We start from the raw sequence: 21208 nt of genomic DNA on the forward strand, positions 1-21208 counted from the left end.
TCCACATATTACATATTTCACATTGGCTATTGAGTCCAAGGAAAATGTTAGAGCTGTCGAAGTTTACATTTTCCCCTTAACATTGTTTATGGTTGTTCTTATAAACATTGATCTGAGACCAGTTCTCTGTATATTGTTCCTTTGGATCAACATTTACTGTGAAAACTGTTGAAAAGTATTTGAATTGAACTTAAAACTTTATCTTCAATTTTATACTCTATTATTATATGCTGTCAAACTAAATCAATATAATAATGTGCTTTCACATCTGACCAAAAATTTTTTATTTGGCATAGAATAGATATACAGTGATTCTTCAGCATGGCACAATTGCTATGGTAACAAAATCTTTGTTCTCTCTCTCTCTCTCTCTCTCTCTCACTCTCTCACACACACATAATCCGAACTGTACTGTATATACTGTCATATCACAACAGAAGTGAACACACAGAGAATACTCACAAAGAAAGTGAACATGCAAACATCCCTTGCTGTTTATACAAATCCAAGCATCAACAGCATAACAGTTTGTTTTTATTAAAAAAAAGCTGTAGTCTAATGAGTAAAACCATTCTTGTGGATCAGTCTAAAATATAGACTAAAATCTTTCTGGTCAGCATGAAACAGACCAAATGTATTCTGAGCTTTCCCACCAAAAAAAAAAACAAAAAAAACATTTCAAAGGAACATGAAATGAAGCTGCCTTCTATATTTGTGTTCACACTACTGATTTAACCTGAGACTACATATAACAGTAATTTATTTTTATATGTTCTACATTGATCTTCTAATATCACAGTACAATTCAATGTTATTGAATATGAATGCAAACCCCTGTGCAGTCATAGTTTGGCAAGTAGAGTCATGGCTAAAATTGCATGTATTGAGTGTTATGTTTTAAATTGCAGCACGTGTCTCACTCCTTATCTTAAAGACACAATGACACAATATTTTTTTTACTATTTATGTGGTGTTGGACTATCTAACCTGCTGGGTAAAAACCACAAAAAAAATTAAAACGTTGGGTGATGCTGAATTGTGCTTCCTCCTTGACAAAGTAGCTTTGTGCAATCTGCGGCATTTGATCAGTTTGTTTATACTATGATGTGGATTTACAAAAAAAAAATATATATATATATATGACATTTTACTGTCACTGAATACTACAAGAATCATTCATTTACCTAATTCATGTCAGAAATAATTTGACATTTACCATAACTCTATTAACAATACGATTTTCTTTTGATATTACAACCAATTTCCGGCTAAAACTAACTTATTAATAAGGTTAATGGCTAATAGTTTCATACTCAAAGAAACATTTTTAACCTCTATGTACCATTTCTTTGGAGAAAATTATTTAAAAATATTAGTATTCTAGTAATAGGGATAATACTGATATTTTTTAAAACATCTAACAGTCTTCCACCATTTATTTTTAGTAACACTTTACAATAAGGTTTCATTTGTTAACATTAGGTAACTACATTAGTTAACATGAACTACCAATGAACAATACATCTACAGTATTTACCAATCTTAGTTAACGTTAATCTCAACATTTACTAATACATTTTTTAAGATCAAATGTTGTATCTGTTAACATTAGTTAATGCACTGTGAGGTAGCATAAATATAAACAGTTCACTTTTGAAGTGGAACTTCAACACTGCATCTTGGATTGGCGCTATCGGGACGGCATCAGCGTAACCTGCGTCTGAGCGCCCGTGAGTATATAAGAGGCCGACTGTAATACTTGGCTTTCAGCTTAAGTCGTGGGGATCGCAGGCCGAGCTGGCTGAGGTATGGCTCTTTCGCATTCTTCAGTCACGGGCTCGAGCAATCTGTTAGATCAAGATGTGCTATCTATAACATCATCTGATCCAGCAGATAGCATGTTGCTGGCACCATCCAGCCAGAAAGAGACAGATGTGGTTGAGGAGGGTGAGGAAAGTTTTTTGTATTGAGCCCTCTTACGCTGCCAGTCCCGCATAAGGGTTGCATTCTCCCCCCAGAAGTCGTGGTAATACCCAAGGCCGTAGTTGGGAAAATATTCTCCCTTGGCGAATACTCCCTAGGGGGCTGTGGCAAGCAAAAAGAGGCTGTCATAGCTGAGCCATTTTTGGGGCTGAATTTGCCTGCGAGGGAGGGAGGAAGGTTGTAAAGGCCGGGACTTCTCTTGTTATAAAAGCACAGAAGCATGGATATCTTCTATTATTGGGAGATAGTGGGTTAGGGAGTGGTACCACTAGACAGTCTATGTGAGTCTTTGCCTTGATTGATGCTATAACTCTGGCTAAGTAATTTATGCTATGCCCATTCCCTCAAAATGGCAAAGTGGGTATTTGTTCCCCATAGCATCATCCAAGACACAGTGTTGAAGTTCCATTTCGAAAGGGAATAGCTGCGTCCCAGTTCGCCAACTTATACTACGCCCTAAAAGTATGTACTCTTTCTGTGAAGAAAAAGTACATACTTTTGAGTGTGTAGCAAAAGAGTAGGCAAGCTTTGGGACATACTACTTCGTCATCTTAACGGACAGATCTGTCGCGTGCATCCTGTCACGTAAACTGCCCTGTCAATCATCTTGTCACAGTTAAAATCCTACATTCAATCTAATCTAAACATCTCTACTTTTCTCTCGTGTTTGTAGTTCTAACCGAATCCTCGTCCAACGCGCGATGGGTTGGGGGCAATATTAGCCGTTAGAGTGCGCATCGATCGGCACTTCGGATTCTGACCGGAAATAGTAGACCATCCGGGTATCTTTGGAACACTCATTTCAACATACTACGATTTGCGGTGTACTATTTAGGACAGATAGTATGCGAATTGGGACGCACCGAATGTCTCAGGTTACAACTGTAACCATGGTTCCCTGAGAAAGGGAACGAGACACTGCGCCTCATTGTCATGCCCTGGGCTTGCCTACATCTCTTCTTCAGACAAAAAAGTTGATGACTTGTATTACGGCACCTTCTTATATTCACGGGCTCTCCACTAATGATGTAATGGACTTTGGTTGGCCAATGAAATTTGGTGTGTGTTCACCAGTTATGCTGACGGTGTCCCCATAGCGTCAATCCAAGATGCAGTGCCTCGTTCCCCTTCTCAGAGAACCATTGTTACAGTCGTAACCTAAAACGTTTTATTAACTAACATTAACAAAGGATAATAAATGCTGTAAAAATATATTGCTCATTGTAATTGTTACCTGAGGCATTAACTAATGTTAACAAATTGGACCTTATTGTAAAGTGCTAACCTATTTTACTTAAGAAACTGTAGTAAAAACAAATGTTTTATTCTAGATGACGAGTGTAATTGCTGTGCTTTGGAGAAGCTGTAATCTTATAATTAAGTATAATTAATTAATATAATTAAGTGTGGATATTCATTATATTCAGGCACTTATGGTACAGGCCACTTCACTTAGGCTAAGTACATGTAGGGATTCAAGAACAAAGCAATTCAATGATTGGTACACTCGCAAAAAGTATCCCTCTTAAATAGTGCCGCAGTTGACAAATATTTTTCATTGAATGTTCATTAGCATAATGAGAATAAATGGAGTCGGTCTCCCTCCACTCCATTAAAGAACTCCAACACTGATGAATAAATAGTCTTGTCGGTTTCTGCTCAAACACCCGTTTATCTCCATTTTTTCCCTTACACCTCAGTGTCTTCTTCTTCCTCTCCATCTTCCTGTTGCGAGAGTAACCTGTAGTGTTCAGCACCCAGTGGAAGGAAGGTGGACCGGGGCCGATTCCTGTCTTCGTCCACTGAGGAGTGATGGTTATTTGGCTCTGGCTCATCAGAATTGCATTTGGAGTATCGCTCTCTTGGAGGCTCAACTTCACCCTCCTCCACTGGTAGGCTCCGCCCCCCTTTGAGGAAGGAGAGCAGATAGCCAATGGGCACCGGGAGAGATGCTGTAATGATCAGCATGGACAGCATGATCAGAGCCCATCCAGGATACTCGAGGCTAGCTTCAGAACCCTGACAGAGAGAAATACGTTATTTTTTTTCAGTAAAGACACATTACATTGATCAAAAGTGGCAGTAAAGACATTTATAATGCTACCAAAAAATTCTTCTTCAAATAAAATGCTGTTCTTTTTGAACTTTCTATTCATCAAAGAATCCTGAAAAAAAAGAAAAAAAAAAAGATCAAGAGTTCCACTAAAACATTAAGCAGCACAACTGTTTTCAACATTAATAAGGATAAATGTCTCCTGAGCAGCAAATCAGCATATTAGAATGATTTCTGAAGGATCATGTGACACTGAAGACTGGAGAAATGATGCTAAAAAAATTCATTTTAGAATATATTCAAATAAAAACATTTGAATAATACTTCACAATATTACTGTTTCTACTGTATAATTGATTAAATAAATGCAGCATTGATGAGCATGTGAGACGAGACTTCTTTAAAAAGCATGAAAAAACAACAACAAGAGGGTTAGTAAATGATGACAGAACTTTTTTTGCATGTTTGTGCCTACTATCCATTTAAGTTATCTACAGTCATCATTCTTTTCTTTACACACAAGTTAGTTCATAGCGTGCAAACTTATTTTGCGCTCAGTTTGTATAATACCGTGGTGTGGTTCCAGGCTGTGTAAGTGGGCCGTTTGAAGACCATGCGGAGAAGACTAGCAGCCAGCAGTCCCACCATGCCGAGCAGGCATACATACTTCCACAAATAGCGATAAACCACCGGAGGGCGCCAGTGTAGCATCACCTCCACATCATCCAAGAAACTGCAGAACAGCAAATACAATGAGGATAAAAAAAACTACACACAGCTGATCCCACAACTTAATCAGCATATAAATAAATGATTTCACACTTCATCTCACCGATCAGCACCGTAAACCCATGCCACGCTGAAAGTTTCAAAGATGACCACGACAATCAATGGCAAAGTTGCAGAATAATCGTCAAACATGGTCACAAAATAGTTGCCACTTCTTTGAGTGAAGAGCAGGCCGAAGAGGAAGCCCAGGATACAGCAACACACTGCATGTTATACAATGATACAGCCAAGTTACGTGACAGCTAGGGCACAATATCCTTTAGTATTAGCACGTCTATTTGAGTGTACCCGTCAACATGGTCTTGTGGCGCCCCAGCACTCTGAAGTTGTCCATGAGTGGGGTAAGAATCCCCTGCATGGTACCAAACATGGTGGAGAGGCCCAAATTCAGCAGCATGAGAAAGAACAAAGTTGACCAAAATGGACTTGCAGGAAACAACGACATCGCTTCTGTAAAAGCTATAAATGCCAAACCTGTGCCCTCCACTCCCTGAGAGAAAGAGTAACAGCATAGATGGATGGATGGACTCTCACAACCAGAAATAATTTCACTATGACAGTGAGATACATTTAACTAATGTAATAGAATATACACTGAAGCGCACACATATATGTTAACCCTACCTTGCTCATTTCTCTTTCCAGGTCACAGTCAGTGATATTTGACCCTAGCAGGCTTCCATAGTGGCTGTACCATTCTCTGTAGTCATAAAGAGACACTGATTTGGGGTCAGAAATGTTGAACCATGGCCACCAATGCTGCGATGAACCTGTTGTTGCCATTTCTGCCATCCTGGCCACATTACTGCAAAGTGACATTAATAAAAATACAAATATAAAGAAATGATAAAAACGTTAGTTTGATACAGAATAATTTATAGTAACATTTAGCTGGATTTATTATATGCAGTTTAGTTTGAGGGGACAAAAATGAGGAAGATGAATAGAAGGATGAAAAGCTTACACAATATATAACAATCACTGCTATGTAAAATACACTATCGTTCAAAAGTTTCTAGTCAGTCAGATCGTTGCTGTTGTTGTTGTTTTTGAAGAAATAAATACTTTTATATTGCAAGGATGTATGAAATGTATCAAAAGTGGCAGTAAACACATTTAGAATGCTACAAAAGTTTTTTCACTTTTCAAATAGCTGTTGTTCTTTAGAACTTCATCAAAGAATCCTGAATAAAATGTATCACAGTTTCCACAAAAACATTAAGCAGCAGCACAATTGTTTTCAACATTGATAATAATAATAAATGTTTCTTGAGCACTAATCATCATATTAGAATGATTTCTGAAGGATCATGTGACACTGAAGACTGTAATGATGGAATACATTACATTTCAAAACATATACAAAAATAAATAGAAAATTATTTTAAATTGTAATATTTCACATTTTTACTGTATTTTTGATCAAAGAAAGGCAGCCTGGGTGAGCATAAGAGAAAAATACAATACAATCGTATTTCAAGCAAAAACAACAGAAAGCGAACACAGATTCTTACTTACGATGCAACACATTCCAGAGCAATGTTCTTGGCTCTGAAACCAAGGACCACAAAGACAACCAGAGAGGCCAATACTGAGGTCATGAAGTTGATGGCAGAGACCATGATGGCGTCCCGGTGGCAGTTGTTATGCACAGGGTTGTAGGATGAATAAGCAATCACAGAGCCGTAACCCAGACCCAGTGCAAAAAACACCTGTGTGGCAGCCTGACGCCACACCTGCACTTCCCCCCAAATCTCCAGCTAATCCAAACAGAGAAATACTGTATTATTACAAACTTTTAATATAGCATGATTTGACATGCCTTTAAATTGCACTTTATGGGAGTCGTGTGAGCTCTTGTTGTCACCTTAGGATAAAACATATATTTGATGCCATCTAAAGCCCCGTCCAACATGAGCCCTCTGATGAGAAAACAGATCAGCACAACGTAAGGGAACACGGAGGAGAAATACATCACCTGGAGAAAAGGAATAGTCATAAATCATAAATTGGAAGAACACCTGTTGATTCATTTTTTAAAAACATTTTGGAAACAATTTAATGTTTCTTCAAGAATTGTAAAACCTCACAAGGATAGTGAAACACACTACATTGTGAGAAAAATGGTTTAATAAATGATAAAAATATAAATGTTTGACTATGTAGAAATGCTAAAAGTTTTGCGAGTGTTACACTCTCAGAAAAAAAGGTACAAAAGCTGTCACTGTGGCGGTACCTTTTCAAAAGGTACACCTTTGTACCTAAAGAGTGCATTTAAGTCCCTCAAAGGTACATATTGGTACCAAATGTGTACATATTAGTACCTAAATGGTACATATTAGAACCCTTTTGAAGGGTACTGTCCCAGTGACAGCTTTTGTACCTTTTTTTCTGAGAGTGTACGGGATAGAAAATATCATTAGCTCAGTTACAAACGTAGATGTACCAGAAACATCTCTTCCATGATTGGAAAACAAACGTGTTTGTATTTTGTACCTTGGCAGAAGACTTGATGCCCTTGATCATTGCGAGACACACTATAGCCCAGGCGGCAAGGAGGCAACCGGTCATGATAGGGTTAAACTCTCCTGACTCATCTATGGAGTCTGAGATATCCAGAGCCTTTCTGAACCAGAAATAGGAGGTAGGAGAGCTTGCGGCACATTCCTTCACTAAGACAGGAAGATAAGATAAAAACAACTGTACATACTGTAAATCTTAAAGACACAAAATATGCAAAGTGTGTAATAATTAGGGATGTGCGTGAGTAACTGACAAGTGGACTGCTCATTCTGAACTAATTATATGACACTGGTAAAAAACATTTTTCCTTTCTGCATCTGTCTGACTTAAGCAACAACTAAATGTTCTCTTCCATTGAATCCCTCACCTAACGTTTGAATGCAACGGGTTTTACTGTTGTTTTTAAAGATTGATGTTTTCATTAATCTATTTTGTTCCTTTAATAATTTTTTATTAATTTTTTTCGCTCAAAAGTTTGGGGTCGGTAAGATTTATTTATGTTTTTAAAAGAACCATTAACAAGGCTACATTTATTTGATCAAAGTAAAAACAGTAATACTATGAAATATTATTACAATTTAAAATAATTGTTTTTTTATTTGAATATATTAGTCCTGTGATATTAAAGCTGAATTTTCAGCATCATTACTCTAATCTTCAGTGTCACATGATCCTTAAGAAATCATTCTGATATGATGATCTGCTGGTCAAGAAACATTTCTTATTATTATAAATGTTGATGATAGTTGTGCCGCTTCATATTTTTGTGGAATTTTTCAGGATCCTTGGTGAATAAAAGTATTAATTTCTTTACCAAATTGATTCCAAGTGATTTTGTGTATGTAAACAACATACCTGTCTGGTTTGAGATCATATCTACAGGACAATGTTCCCATGGCAATGGATACTGGAATGAATTCCCCATATAGAACAGAGACCAGGCAATGATCACATTATAGTACAGGGCCACAAAGAAACAAACCTGAGAGAGAAAAAGAGTACAATTACATCTCATGTCTGTATAGGTGTATGATTAAAAACCAAAAAGGGAGAAAGCCTAAAAATACACACTGTCAAGATCTTTGATTGTTCCATTACTGTGTAAAGCAATAAATATATAAATAAATCCTATCGTATTGTGTAAGATGCCAACATTATAGAACTTCTGCCATCTGATCTTACTGACGAGCTGATAATGTTATCAAACAAGCACACACATACGAATTCTCACAGGAAATCCTCTTATACTCAAACAGAGAGGAACTACTCCTCCTTACATACAAACACAGAATATACGTCAACATGTATGTATGGATTGTAGCCATTCTTCGAACACTTCTCACAACAGTGAGTTAAAGCTGGCTGCGTTCTTTAAGGCAGTCTCAGAATAAAACTGACGCTTCTGTTTTGACAACTCTAACCAGCATGATACAAATATTTTCTCAAAAATTTCTAATTTTATTATGAGTCAGCCACAACATATTTGTGGCTTTTTTTGCCTGTGGCATTACAGAAGCTGAAGCACATAAATCCCGTGCCATGTAACCACCAGACGAAACATGATACCTTTCAGCTCATTTTAAATATAAACTCACCAATAATATCTCTGAAAAAATGTCAACACACTATTTTTGTCCATCTTTGTGATAATGTCTAGTATGCACCGGAAGAAAAAAAACAAACGGGCAATAAAAATAACGATGTGAGCCAGGTTTACACACACTTCATAATACAAATATACTGAACTGTCATCAATTATTAATTTTTACTATAGAAATTCAGTTAAATTACCTTGAAGACTGACATATACTTTATTCACTAACAAACTCGAAACATTAATATTTTTTATAAATAGATTCTTTGATGAATAAAAAGTAAAAAAAAAAAGAACAGCATTTATTTAAAATAAAAATCTTTTGAAACAATATACACTACCGTTCAAAAGGTTGGGGTCAGTAATTTTATTTATTTATTCATTTATTTGAAAGAAATTAATACTTTTATTCAGCAAGAATGTGTTAAATTGATCAAAAGTGATAGTATAGTAAAGATTTATATTGTTAGAAAATATTTCTATTTTGAATAAATGCTGTTCTTTTTAAGTTTTTATTTATCATTGAATCCTAAAGAAAGTATCACAGGTTCCAGCGAAAATATTAAGCAGCACAACTGTTTCCAACATTGATAAATCAGCATATTAGACTGATTTCTGAAGGATCATGTGACACTGAAGACAATGATGCTGAAAAGTAAGCTTTGCATCACAGAAATAAATGATATTTGAAAGTATATTAAAATAGAAAACCATTATTTTAAATTGTAATAATATTTTACAATGTTACTGTTTTTTTCTGTATTTTTTAATCAAATAAAGGTAGGCTTAGTGAGCATAAGAGACTTTCAAAAACATAAAAAAATAGTAATGTTTCCAAACTTTTGACCGGTAGGCACCCCATGTTATAATGCAATAGAATAATACTTGTAATTCTCATACAGAGAGAGTGTATATGTGTGTTGTACCATGCAGCTGGAGTAGCCGATGCCTGCGAGGCGAGGTGAGATGTGTTTCCAGACCCCGATGCTGCCCTGACGGATGCTCTGGCCAGCGGCCAGCTCCATAAAGAACAGAGGAACCCCGATAATGAGCAACAGCATCACGTACAATAACATAAAGGCACCTGAAGAAAGAGAGTGTGTGATTACATTATAAATCATTCAGTTTCACAAACACACACACACACACATACAATGTTTAGTTTAGTTTAGTTTTTTATAAAGCACATTTCTACTGCCTCAAGGGCAGCTTAAAGTGCTGTACAAAGCAATCAAGGAAACCAAACAAAGAGAATACAAACACAACAACATAAAATTAATATTTAGTTCTCTCCTGGGTCAGAGTCAAATGTGTGACGTGCCTCTGGGCCCGTATGATTGTAATGAGTGTTGGGGGGGGGGCTTTGAGTTAATCATGATGTGAAACACCTGTAGATAATGATAAAAGGTGAGGAATCACAGACTTCAGCCCTTTTTGGCTACCCCTTGGTCATCTGTTATTTTGGGTTGTTGCTGTATTTATTTATTATTCGTTTGTTTTATGTATTAGTTTAAGTTTGGGTAGTTTGCAGGCCTGTATTTTGGAGTGTAGGCTATATCTTGTGTTAATTATGTAGCTTATTCTTTATTTATGTTGGTTCTCTGAACGGAATGTTTTCCGTAGTGGTGTTTGTTATGTTTGATTAAATAAATATATTTTTTAATCCGCCTTCGTTCTCGTTGCCTCCCTCATTTGTCGCGGCTCAGAGCCGGCCGTGGTCTAGGGGCATGATTCTCGCTTTGGTGCGAGAGGTCCCGGGTTTCAGATCCCGGACGAGCCCCCAGGGGTGGGGCTTGTTTTTTTTGAAACTGCTCTAACAATACTAACTCTTTTAAATCACTTAAAGTTTCGACATTAGAAGCAGAACACCAGCGATTAAAATGAGTTTGAATTTCTCTCACAAATTCCACATGCGTTTGTCTTTCAGATTTTTGCCAACCTCTAAATCGCTGTCTATATGCTTCTGGTACCAATTCATAAGCTTTCAAAACCGCTGATTTAACACATTCATATGTTTCCGCATCCTGAGTACTTAATGAAGAAAACACCTCCTGAGCTCTTCCCGTGAAAACGCATTGCAGTAGCAAAACACGCTCTGAATCAGACCAACCTCTAGTACCAGCTACTCGCTCAAAAAGTGAAAAAAAAGAATCAATTTCACTTTCATCAAACTTAGGCACAAGTTTTAAATTTGTGACAACATCAAAATCAAGCAAATCCTGGTCTCTTCCCTCACCAGAAGCTATTCTGGCTCCTCTAGAAATTTTCCCAGCATTTATCAAATCCAATTTATAACGCTCAAGCTCCAATCTCTTGTTTTCAATATCATGTCTTGCTTCAATTTTTTGCTGTTCACTTTTTTCCTTAGACTTCATTTCTATCAAAAGTAAATCCTTCTGTTGCTCATAAGTCAAATACATTCTGCCAGTCTGAACAGTAGACACTGTCTGTTTTTCCTCAAGAACATTCTGTTCAATCAAAGCAGCTGTCAAGAACGATTTTAAATTTTCCTTTAACCGTTTATCAGCAACAGAAAGCACAACATCATAATGACTCGCAAGCGCTAACAACTGATCCTTTGAAAACTCATTTAAAAGATCTTCCGACGGATTACGAATGAACTCTTCAATATTGGAAGTCATATTTAACTTTTCTGCTACCCTTAACAAATTACCAAACAAACAAAACTAATTACTAAGCAAACACACACACACACAAAAAAAAAAACTGATAAATGCATTTGTACACACACCATCAAGTTATTCAATTAATTTGTAACTTACCACATTCGTCTCTTCTACATTCCAATCAATACGCAACAGTAACTATATTAACTTACACAATATATTTCCCAAATTCAAATTATAACCAAAACCATACGCTTATTCTCCAATCAATTGTTACTCGAAGCCTCCCAAACAAACTAAACAGCGCACGCTGCACACTAGCTCGCTCACAGAGTCGGAAATAATAACCAACCGGTGTTCTTAATTACAACGAATGGCTGGACGAGCCCCCATATTTGTCACGGCCGGCTCTGAGCCGCGACAAATGAGGGAGGCAACGAGAACGAAGGCGGATTAAAAAATATATTTATTTAATCAAACATAACAAACACCACTACGGAAAACATTCCGTTCAGAGAACCAACATAAATAAAGAATAAGCTACATAATTAACACAAGATATAGCCTACACTCCAAAATACAGGCCTGCAAACTACCCAAACTTAAACTAATACATAAAACAAACGAATAATAAATAAATACAGCAACAACCCAAAATAACAGATGACCAAGGGGTAGCCAAAAAGGGCTGAAGTCTGTGATTCCTCACCTTTTATCATTATCTACAGGTGTTTCACATCATGATTAACTCAAAGCCCCCCCCCCAACACTCATTACAATCATACGGGCCCAGAGGCACGTCACAAATGTCAAGATATAAAAGAGCTTCTTCAAAGCCGTTTTAAAAGCACTCAAAGTGTGGACAGAGCGGATGGCAAGCGGTAAGTTATTCCATAACCTAGGACCGGCTATCGAAAAGGCACGGTTGTTGCAGTAGAGCACATATGTGAGTCTACTCAAGCTCTCACATCCGTCTTTTCACATCTATTGCAATACAGTTGGTTACGTAACAAAAAGGCAATAGCATGTCACTCTGTAGGCATCTTACAACAGTTCTCACACAAGGGATTTTATAGGTTATCATGACAGAATATGCTAACCAATGACTTGAAGATAGATAACTCCACGTCAGCTACATAAAGTCATCAACCATTCAGAAACGTCCTGTTGCATTCTACAGGGTGGGCCATTTATATGGATACACCGTAATAACATGGGAATGGTTGGTGATATTAAAGTCCTGTTTGTGGCACATTAGTATATGTGAGGGGGCAAACTCCTCAAGATGGGTGGTGACCATGGTGGCCATTTAGAAGTCGGCCATCTTGGATACAACTTTTGTTTTTTCAATAGGAAGAGGGCCATGTGACACATCAAACTTATTGGTAATGTCACAAGAAAAACAATGGTGTGCTTGGTTTCAACGTAACTTTATTCGTTCATGAGTTATTTACAAGTTTCTGACCACTTATAAAATGTGTTCAATGTGCTGCCCATTGTGTTGGATTGTCAATGCAACCCTGTTCTCCCACTCCTCACACACTGATAGCAACACCGCAGGAGAAATGCCAGCACAGGCATCCAGTATCCGTAGTTTCAGGTGCTGCACATCTCGTATCTTCACACCACAGACAATTGCCTTCAGATGACCCCAAAGATAAAAGTCTAAGGGGGTCAGATCGGGAGACCTTGGGGGCCATTCAACTGGCCCACGACGACCAATCCACTTTCCAGGAAACTGTTCATCTAGGGAACGTGCCAGCTTCATCAATGGAAACCTCAAGGCCACTGGATATTTGAAATTGCTACATGATGATGTGTTTCCCTCTTTATGCACTGAAGCTGGCACGTTCCCTGAGTTTTTCCAGCAAGATGGTGCACCACCACATTATGGGTGCCAGGTCCGAGCATTCCTAGATGAACAGTTTCCTGGAAAGTGGATTGGTCGTCGTGGGCCAGTTGAATGGCCCCCAAGGTCTCCCGATCTGACCCCCTTAGACTTTTATCTTTGGGGTCATCTGAAGGCAATTGTCTATGGTGTGAAGATACGAGATGTACAGCACCTGAAACTACGGATACTGGATGCCTGTGCTGGCATTTCTCCTGCGGTGTTGCTATCAGTGTGTGAAGAGTGGGAGAACAGGGTTGCATTGACAATCCAACACAATGGGCAGCACATTGAACACATTTTATAAGTGGTCAGAAACTTGTAAATAACTCATGAACGAATAAAGTTACGTTGAAACCAAGCACACCATTGTTTTTCTTGTGACATTACCAATAAGTTTGATGTGTCACATGGCCCTCTTCCTATTGAAAAAACAAAAGTTGTATCCAAGATGGCCGACTTCTAAATGGCCACCATGGTCACCACCCATCTTGAGGAGTTTGCCCCCTCACATATACTAATGTGCCACAAACAGGATTTTAATATCACCAACCATTCCCATGTTATTACGGTGTATCCATATAAATGGCCCACCCTGTACATGTTGTCACTTCTTCTTGAGTCTCTCCCTCATTGTCCGACTCCGGTTTAAACATAAAAGGCATTTTAGTGTGTGTCTGTGTGAGGTCATCTGAGCTGCTAATACACACACACACACACACACACACACACAAGCTCTTGAAGCTCCGCCCTCTGTGCCGGGAGCAGCAGCTCATTTGCATTTAAAGGGGGACACACAAAACAATGCGTTTTTGCTCACCCTCAAAAACTGACAATTTTAACATGCTATAAAAAAATATGTGTGGGGTATTTTGAGCTCAATCTTCATATACACACTCTGGGGACATCAGAGTCTTATTTTACATCTTGTAAAAAGGGGCATTATACCACCCCTTTAATATCAATGTTACATACTGAAAGGCCAGAAGATAGAACAAGATCAATGGTATGTCAGTGTTCTGCTGATTAATAGGACCATTAATATGTTGAAGGAGGTCAAATGAGTCAATGTGTTGTACAAATTCCTTCACCAAGTGATGGGAAGGGCAACAGACATAGATATTAAAATCACCCTGGATTAGTAATTTATCCACAGTAGGGACTATATTAGGCAGAAGAGTCCTGAATTCATGAATAAAGTTCTTATTATATTTTGGTGGTCTATAAATAAGGGCATAAGTCACTGGGCTGGATAGTTGAATTGTCAATAATTGCAACTCAAATGTACGGTATGGAGTGGAAGGCAAGAGTTTTTAAAAACTGTAAATGAATAATAAAAGTACCCACCTCCTCCATTTTGGTGGCAGAGGTACGGAAACCTCCAGACATTTCCCAGGCCAACGCTAAAGCCCACCTGGGCGAGCACATACTGCAGTTTACTGTCCCACGCTGGCCTGTCGTCCTCCTGCCCGGCAGCACCTGCAGACCCGACTTCATCATCTGCCGACACCAAAGCCATGTCTGATCGGCTCTCGGCCAACACACTCCCATTCTCATTGGTCAGTGGTGGCTTCTCCATCTAGAAAGGGCACAATATTTGTCCAGTTTTCGGTTTAATTTTAGCTTCAGTTTTAGTAATTTTGCAATGTGATTTTGTCATTTTTATTAGTGTTTTATTTTTCCATTTATTTTTATTCCAGTTTTAGTAATTTTAGTACTTAAACTTATCAATTCGTTTTCAAGGCAACATTTCTCATTTAATTTTTTTTTTTTTATATATATATTTATATCTTTTATTTCAGATTTAACAAACAATTTGAAAAGTTTTAGTTATCAATAATAACACTGCTTCAAGTAGCGCCTTGTTTTAACCATATTGGGTAAATCGATTCATTTTTATAACTTTTCTTTACAGGTTCTCAGCAATTATTATGTCAACATAAGATCTAAAACAGTGACATACAACAGAAAAGTACCTGTGTTCAACATGTTTCGGAGTTAACAACGTGCACAGTGTGTGAAGACACTTTCTTGGACAAGTACACCCATTTCACAGAAAACCACGGGGATCCACTAACCCCTTATCTAGCTCTTCGCTTCCCTGTATTTACTTCTCTCGTTTCCCTCTAACTCTCTCCGTCTTCCCTGGAGAGAAGTGAATAGTTTCATTGTGTTCTTTATGTAAGTTGGAGCTAGTAAAGTCAATAAGTCAAGTCCACCTTGCCATCTCCCTCCTTCATTCCAGCTATCACTTTTCTTCTCACTTCAATGTAAACAGAAGATCGTGGTGTAGAATGTGTAACACAGAGAGCAGAAAAGTGAAGAGAATGTAGAAATGATAAATAAATGAGTTGTCATACATTATTACCATGTATGAGTCCACGTACTTGTTTTATTCAACATCAAGATGTTACAGTAGGTAAAAATAAAAATCTAAATGTAAATCTGGTTTACTTATTTTTCTTTGCATTTTTAAAAACTTTTTAAATAACTTATTGTCTTTTATTAGTATAAAACAAGTTATTTTAGAATTTATAAAAAAAATTGTGCAAACTTTCACTCCTTATTTGTCACTGAATTGTACAGTAAATCTAAATCTCTTTATCTTAGAAATAATCCAGACATTCACCAGTGGAGATAAAAAGCTCAGCTGAACACAGACAAAAGACAAACATGGAAGTGTGCATTTCAAAATCGGTCTTGTTAATTTAGCAAATAATAAATGTTTGCAAATTTGCATACAGTTCAAGACAAATATTTAACAGCAAACAGAGGGCAACCACAACTACAGCACCAGAGTCCCATTGGTTCAAAACTAATTTTGACCAAAAAAAGAAGAAGTCATTTCCATTTTTTCAACATACAGAGGAGCTCCTTATGATTGTGAAACACAACCAGGCCTGTACAAGAATCTTTAGGCCATTGCTGGAAATTAACAGACATGTGTTTATAATTCAATGCTTACATAGGTCTGTATACATGAAAATATATAGCTGCCTTTATTTCATGAAAGGGGATAATCTTATTTGCAAGTATTAAAAGGCATTACAAAGGTTGAAACCCCTGAATTGTGGCATGAAATAAAGTCATGCGTCTGCATATAGTTTCAAGAGACCATGTGGGGTAAATGCAGACTTGAAACATTCGGGTCCCGCAGTATTTGCCCACCATCTGAGGAAGGGCCCAGCTCAGGGGTCTATGTGCTCTCCACTGTAAGAGTGGAAAAGTACAGAAGTCCGGAGCCCTCTCTAGCAAAAAAAAAAGAGAGTGAGAGAGCATGTGAGAGAAGGAGAAAGAGGTGTGTTACTGCGTCAGAGCTGGAGCGGCTAGTCATTCTTAGTTGCCTGACAGGCGGACATTGTGAGGTGGAAAGTTTCCAAGGTATCCAATGCCTCTATGACGATCTTGTGACAGGTGAAAAATAAACATGTTTCTTATCTCTCTCATCTCTGTGCCCTCTCATGTCTAGAAAGTTATTTAAAACGGCAATATAGCCTACTGTCAAATTACACAAAGACAAAAAGCCAACTGAAAGTAGTGGGAAAGTGAACAGATTTTCTTTGCCTCTTTGTTATTCTACAAATGCCTTTTCTACGAGTGCCAGTGACCTTCCCACTCAACCCGTTATTTGATTGGCTGTGCTATTTCTCTATACCACTCATTTGATTTCACTTATGCCACACTATTAGAACACATGACTATAGGCCTATATGCAGACAGAATCTAGTGTCAAAGCCACTGATTATTTCATTGAAATATCGCTCTCGCTCTCCTTGGCCCGGAGTGGCCATCAGGAGAATCGGAAGTAGCCTATTCCCGGTGGGCCGCTCATAAATTGGGCCGGTATAGTCCTACCACCTCAACATAGTTTCAACTGCGAAGCATCTAATTTGCAAACAAAATGATTTACGCACTAAATCCAGCATAAACCGGCACAATTTGCATATTTTCATACTCTCAAGACAGACGTCACATCCCGAAGCTCACAGCAACTGGCTGCCGACCGCGTTTTTCGCTTGATATTTGATACATGACGTCTGTCTTGAGAGTTTAAAAAATATGTAAAATCCCAGGCTGAAAATGGGTCCCACTCCGGCCCTTATGCATAGCCTATTCATGTCACCTTGAAAGAAGCAGAGGTTTACTTGTGTTTAATATCTCTAACTTACCCTGAAACACTTTAGCCTACCACATATTCCCAAACTACACAAGTAGCCTACAATGTTATAATAAAACAAAATGTTGAAATATAATGCATTACTGTTGCATATATATATATATATATATATATAGCCTATATATATATATATATATATATGCAACAGTAATGCATTATATTTCAACATTTTGTTTTATGTTGTTTATATATATATATATTGTTTTATGTTTTATATATATATATATATATATATATATATATATATATATATATCATATAGTGCTATATAAATAGGTTGTGACACTTGATTACGTTTAATACGCTTGATTGTTTGACAATGTAACAAGCTTTAATTGTAAACTAATACCCAGCGTATATTTTTGGCAGAAATTTATGCATCATCACCCGCTTGGTGTAAATTTGGCAGCTGACGGTATTTTAGGAACATGCCATGCCAATCAACAATGGATAGGCTATATTTCACACCCCACATGTATTTACATTCATTGATCCAACTGTAAATAAACAGTACAACCTGATTAAACTAAAGGAAATTGATCAGATAAACAAACATATGGCCAATTGAATGTATTAAGGACAAAATGCATTGACCAATTTAAAACTTTTATGCCAAGGCAAGTATAAACTGCAACAGGACACAATTTGCTAGTTTATTGTTATTGTTTTCTGATAGAAACAAACCAGAACCTCTGCTACTGAAAGCACGCGCATTATGTAAAAGTAACTCCTGAAAAGTTTTCTCAGTTGAAAAGTTTTCGGTTGCAGCTCAAGAGAGAAGAAAACTTTCAGCCAGCAACAAATTCTTCGAGTCTTACCTTGGCAGCCCGTTTCAGGGGGGGAGTTGCCCTGTTGTAGTTTTTTTGTTGTTTAAACCGCTAATCTTAAACTGACAGGCTCTGCGTTATCGGTTCTGCTAGTATTCCAGTCATTCAGACCCACTGCAATATTTATCCCACTCTTCGGGTGGTTAGAAGATCGCCACGTTGGAGGGCTCCGAGTGCACAACTTTGGTAAAAAGGCAAATGTTACGCCAGACCCTTCAGTAAGCGCGCTGTCATTGGAGACCAACTCGCGAGCTGTTTTACCAAATCGTGAACGAGGCCCCTCCCCCTTCTTGACAGCTCTTTGTCACATTACAGAACACGCGGAGCTCTCCTTTTGGGGTCTCTGCACTCGTCCCTTTAATATCTGGTTTATAAAATAATTATTGATGTGTATAAAGCCTCCTAAACTATTATTATATCACGTAGGGGGCTTATCTGGGCAGCAAAACGAGAGTTATGGTAATGCATGACTCTGCTAGGCTCCTCCTCGCGCCCCGCCTCCTGTTTATATTTTGCGAAAGCGCACTCTTCACGTGCGTTGAGAGCTCATTGGCCTATAGAAAAGGCTGTGGGTAAGTAAAGATAGTGCATTTGCTACAATAGTAGAAGAGCAATGACAAATGGTTCTAGACATGACAGTTACATAACATGACTCATTTCTGCCAAGAAGACCCATTGCACTCTCTTAACACACGAGGGCGCCATCGCCTGAGGAGGACCTCTAATGTCATTTTGATCTATGATTTTGATCATCAGTGTATTCAGTGTAGATCGTCATTGTTATTTGGTCCTGAAGAAATTCCTTTGTCAGAAAATAAGAAGAAACATTTCCATAAGAAACTTTTTGGAGCCAATTGGATTCCTATCGAAACTGTCTTATAGGACAAGACATATCCTGTAGGACCACTTCTGCAGGACTTGAATGGGATCCATTTGGGTTCCTATTCAGGTCTAAGGGAATTTAATGTGATATTTTTAAGAATAATAAATGTGCACTTCTCCACTGTATTTCTTCCACTAAACAATACAATGTCCTTTACTAAAGTACTTTTTGATTGTGTCTTGCAGTTTGCTGAAACTAACCACAATGTACATATTGATCAGAAAATATCAACTTGTGTTGCGTACTGGCCAACCTTCAGTAACATTAAACATCTAGGCTGCTCTAGAACTGGTGAGGGAAACAGAAAAATTTGTCATATTTTGAACACAGCATTAGTGCGCCACTTGCTAAGACACTGTAATGGACTGATGAAACAAATGGGAGAGAGTGGTTTAAATGTAGACATGGGATTAAATTGAGAAGGGTGACAGTGTTGGAGATTTTAATTGAATCCAGTGAGTTAAATCTTTTGAACCCTTCACTGAATCGTTCAGTAACATTTTCTGCAGGCATTCCATTTGCACTGACTTCCATTCATTTGCAATCGTGTGCGACAGGATCCGGGAGACAAGAAATGCAAGCTCATAGTTTGGTTAGTTTGGTTAAGTTGTATGCAGTGTCATTCCAATTAGTTACTCTATACTTTTTTGTTAATAAAACGTTTGGTGAATCCTGACCTGCAAATTTATATGAAGAGAAGACGATGTCACATGACTGAATGACTTAAAGCTGAATTTATAGAACACAAACAAAGATGCCGGTTTGCAGTGTTGTTGAAAATGGTAGATGGAAGACTAAATATATTTCCACAATCTGGATTTATGAATTTGCTATATATTATTAAAACAAAAGGCATAGAGCTTAACATTACATCCTCACTTCAGAGCCAAATGACGTCCAGCTCCCACTCTCTGGGCGTAAATGGGTGGAGTTATGGGTAGGGTCAGGGTGTGGTTGGACCTCTCGCTGGATGTAATGAGTAAAGCTAGACGTCAAACGCCACCCATCGGCTTGGCAGTCAGCAGCCTCATGAATTTTGCATATGAATGTGGTAGGTGGTGATAAGCGAGTCTTTTAGAGTGAATCATTGAATCATCTACTTAACCTGTTTGCTAAACACACAAGTCGTTCACGAACGAAACATCTTATTTTACTTTATTAAAGGTTGCGTGTCTAAATAAAAAAATGTCTATTTTTAGACTTAAGAAAGAGTGTTTAATTATTCGTTTGCTTAAAATATTAAGATAGTGTACCTTTGTGAATGAGAGGAAAAAGAAATGCAATTACTGTAGGTGTCATGTGAAATTTGATTCACAGTTCCTGGAAGGATGAACAGCATTTGTGCTCTTCTTGGCCAGGTGTACAAGGCAATAGACTCCTTATCAAAATAACACAATCACTGCAAGTGAGAGGTTACGTAAGTGTGGGAAGTGTATGAAATTCTTCCCAACTAATGATAGCTGTTTCCTGATTATATTTAACTGAAATAATAAATTGATCGTTTTGCACAATTTACAACAATTGAACAAACTACATTTACAGAATTTCAGAAGTATAACAAATATTTCATAAGGAAGAAAGTTTCTTTTTTTGAAAAGCAAAACAACAACACCATTACAGTAATACAAACTGTGCAGCAAGTACTTTGTTGTAAGATATTATCGGTAATTGTATTGGGTGATGACAGCACACACTGCATAAACTTATAAAGTTGACAAAAGTATATGGCAAACACTGAGGAAACAGCATTTCTACCAGAAAGACTCGGAAAGCGAGATGATATCACAATGACATTTAAAAATGTATTATTAATTAATTAATTCACATAGAAAATGAAAATATTGGATGGTAAAGTTCTTTGGCG

At 37.6% G+C, this 21208-nt stretch overlaps 1 protein-coding gene across 2 annotated transcripts; it reads right to left on the reverse strand.

The window, feature by feature from the left end:
• Positions 1 to 3537: 3537 nt before the first annotated feature.
• Positions 3538 to 18693, reverse strand: slc6a16a (solute carrier family 6 member 16a). Of its 2 annotated transcripts, XM_084405184.1 has the most exons (13): positions 18453 to 18591; positions 14805 to 15036; positions 9869 to 10026; positions 8204 to 8330; positions 7322 to 7497; positions 6693 to 6803; positions 6344 to 6585; positions 5450 to 5630; positions 5114 to 5315; positions 4869 to 5028; positions 4607 to 4769; positions 4088 to 4148; positions 3871 to 4002 (listed from the first exon to the last, which is right to left on the reverse strand). In XM_084405184.1, the coding sequence occupies exons 2-13, from the start codon at positions 15034 to 15036 to the stop codon at positions 3995 to 3997; spliced, it is 1821 nt and encodes a 606-aa protein (XP_084261310.1). In that variant the 5' UTR covers positions 18453 to 18591; the 3' UTR covers positions 3871 to 3994. The 2 variants fall into 2 exon arrangements, with proteins under 2 accessions (XP_084261309.1, XP_084261310.1); XM_084405183.1 differs by lacking the exon at positions 4088 to 4148 and having other exon boundaries at positions 3538 to 4002; positions 18453 to 18693.
• Positions 18694 to 21208: the final 2515 nt, after the last annotated feature.

This window comes from Rutilus rutilus, assembly GCF_951802725.1.
Source record: "Rutilus rutilus genome assembly, chromosome: 1".
NCBI lineage: Eukaryota > Metazoa > Chordata > Actinopteri > Cypriniformes > Leuciscidae > Rutilus > Rutilus rutilus.

Excerpts from the sequence above, each read along its gene's own strand:
- slc6a16a (XM_084405183.1), bottom strand. The coding sequence starts at position 15,036 with ATGGAGAAGCCACCACTGACCAATGAGAATGGGAGTGTGTTGGCCGAG. Across the intron at positions 10,027-14,804 it reads CTGCCACCAAAATGGAGGAG|GTGCCTTTATGTTATTGTAC; the intron begins GTGGGTACTTTT and ends CTCTTTCTTCAG. Across the intron at positions 6,586-6,692 it reads AATATATGTTTTATCCTAAG|CTGGAGATTTGGGGGGAAGT; the intron begins GTGACAACAAGA and ends TGTTTGGATTAG.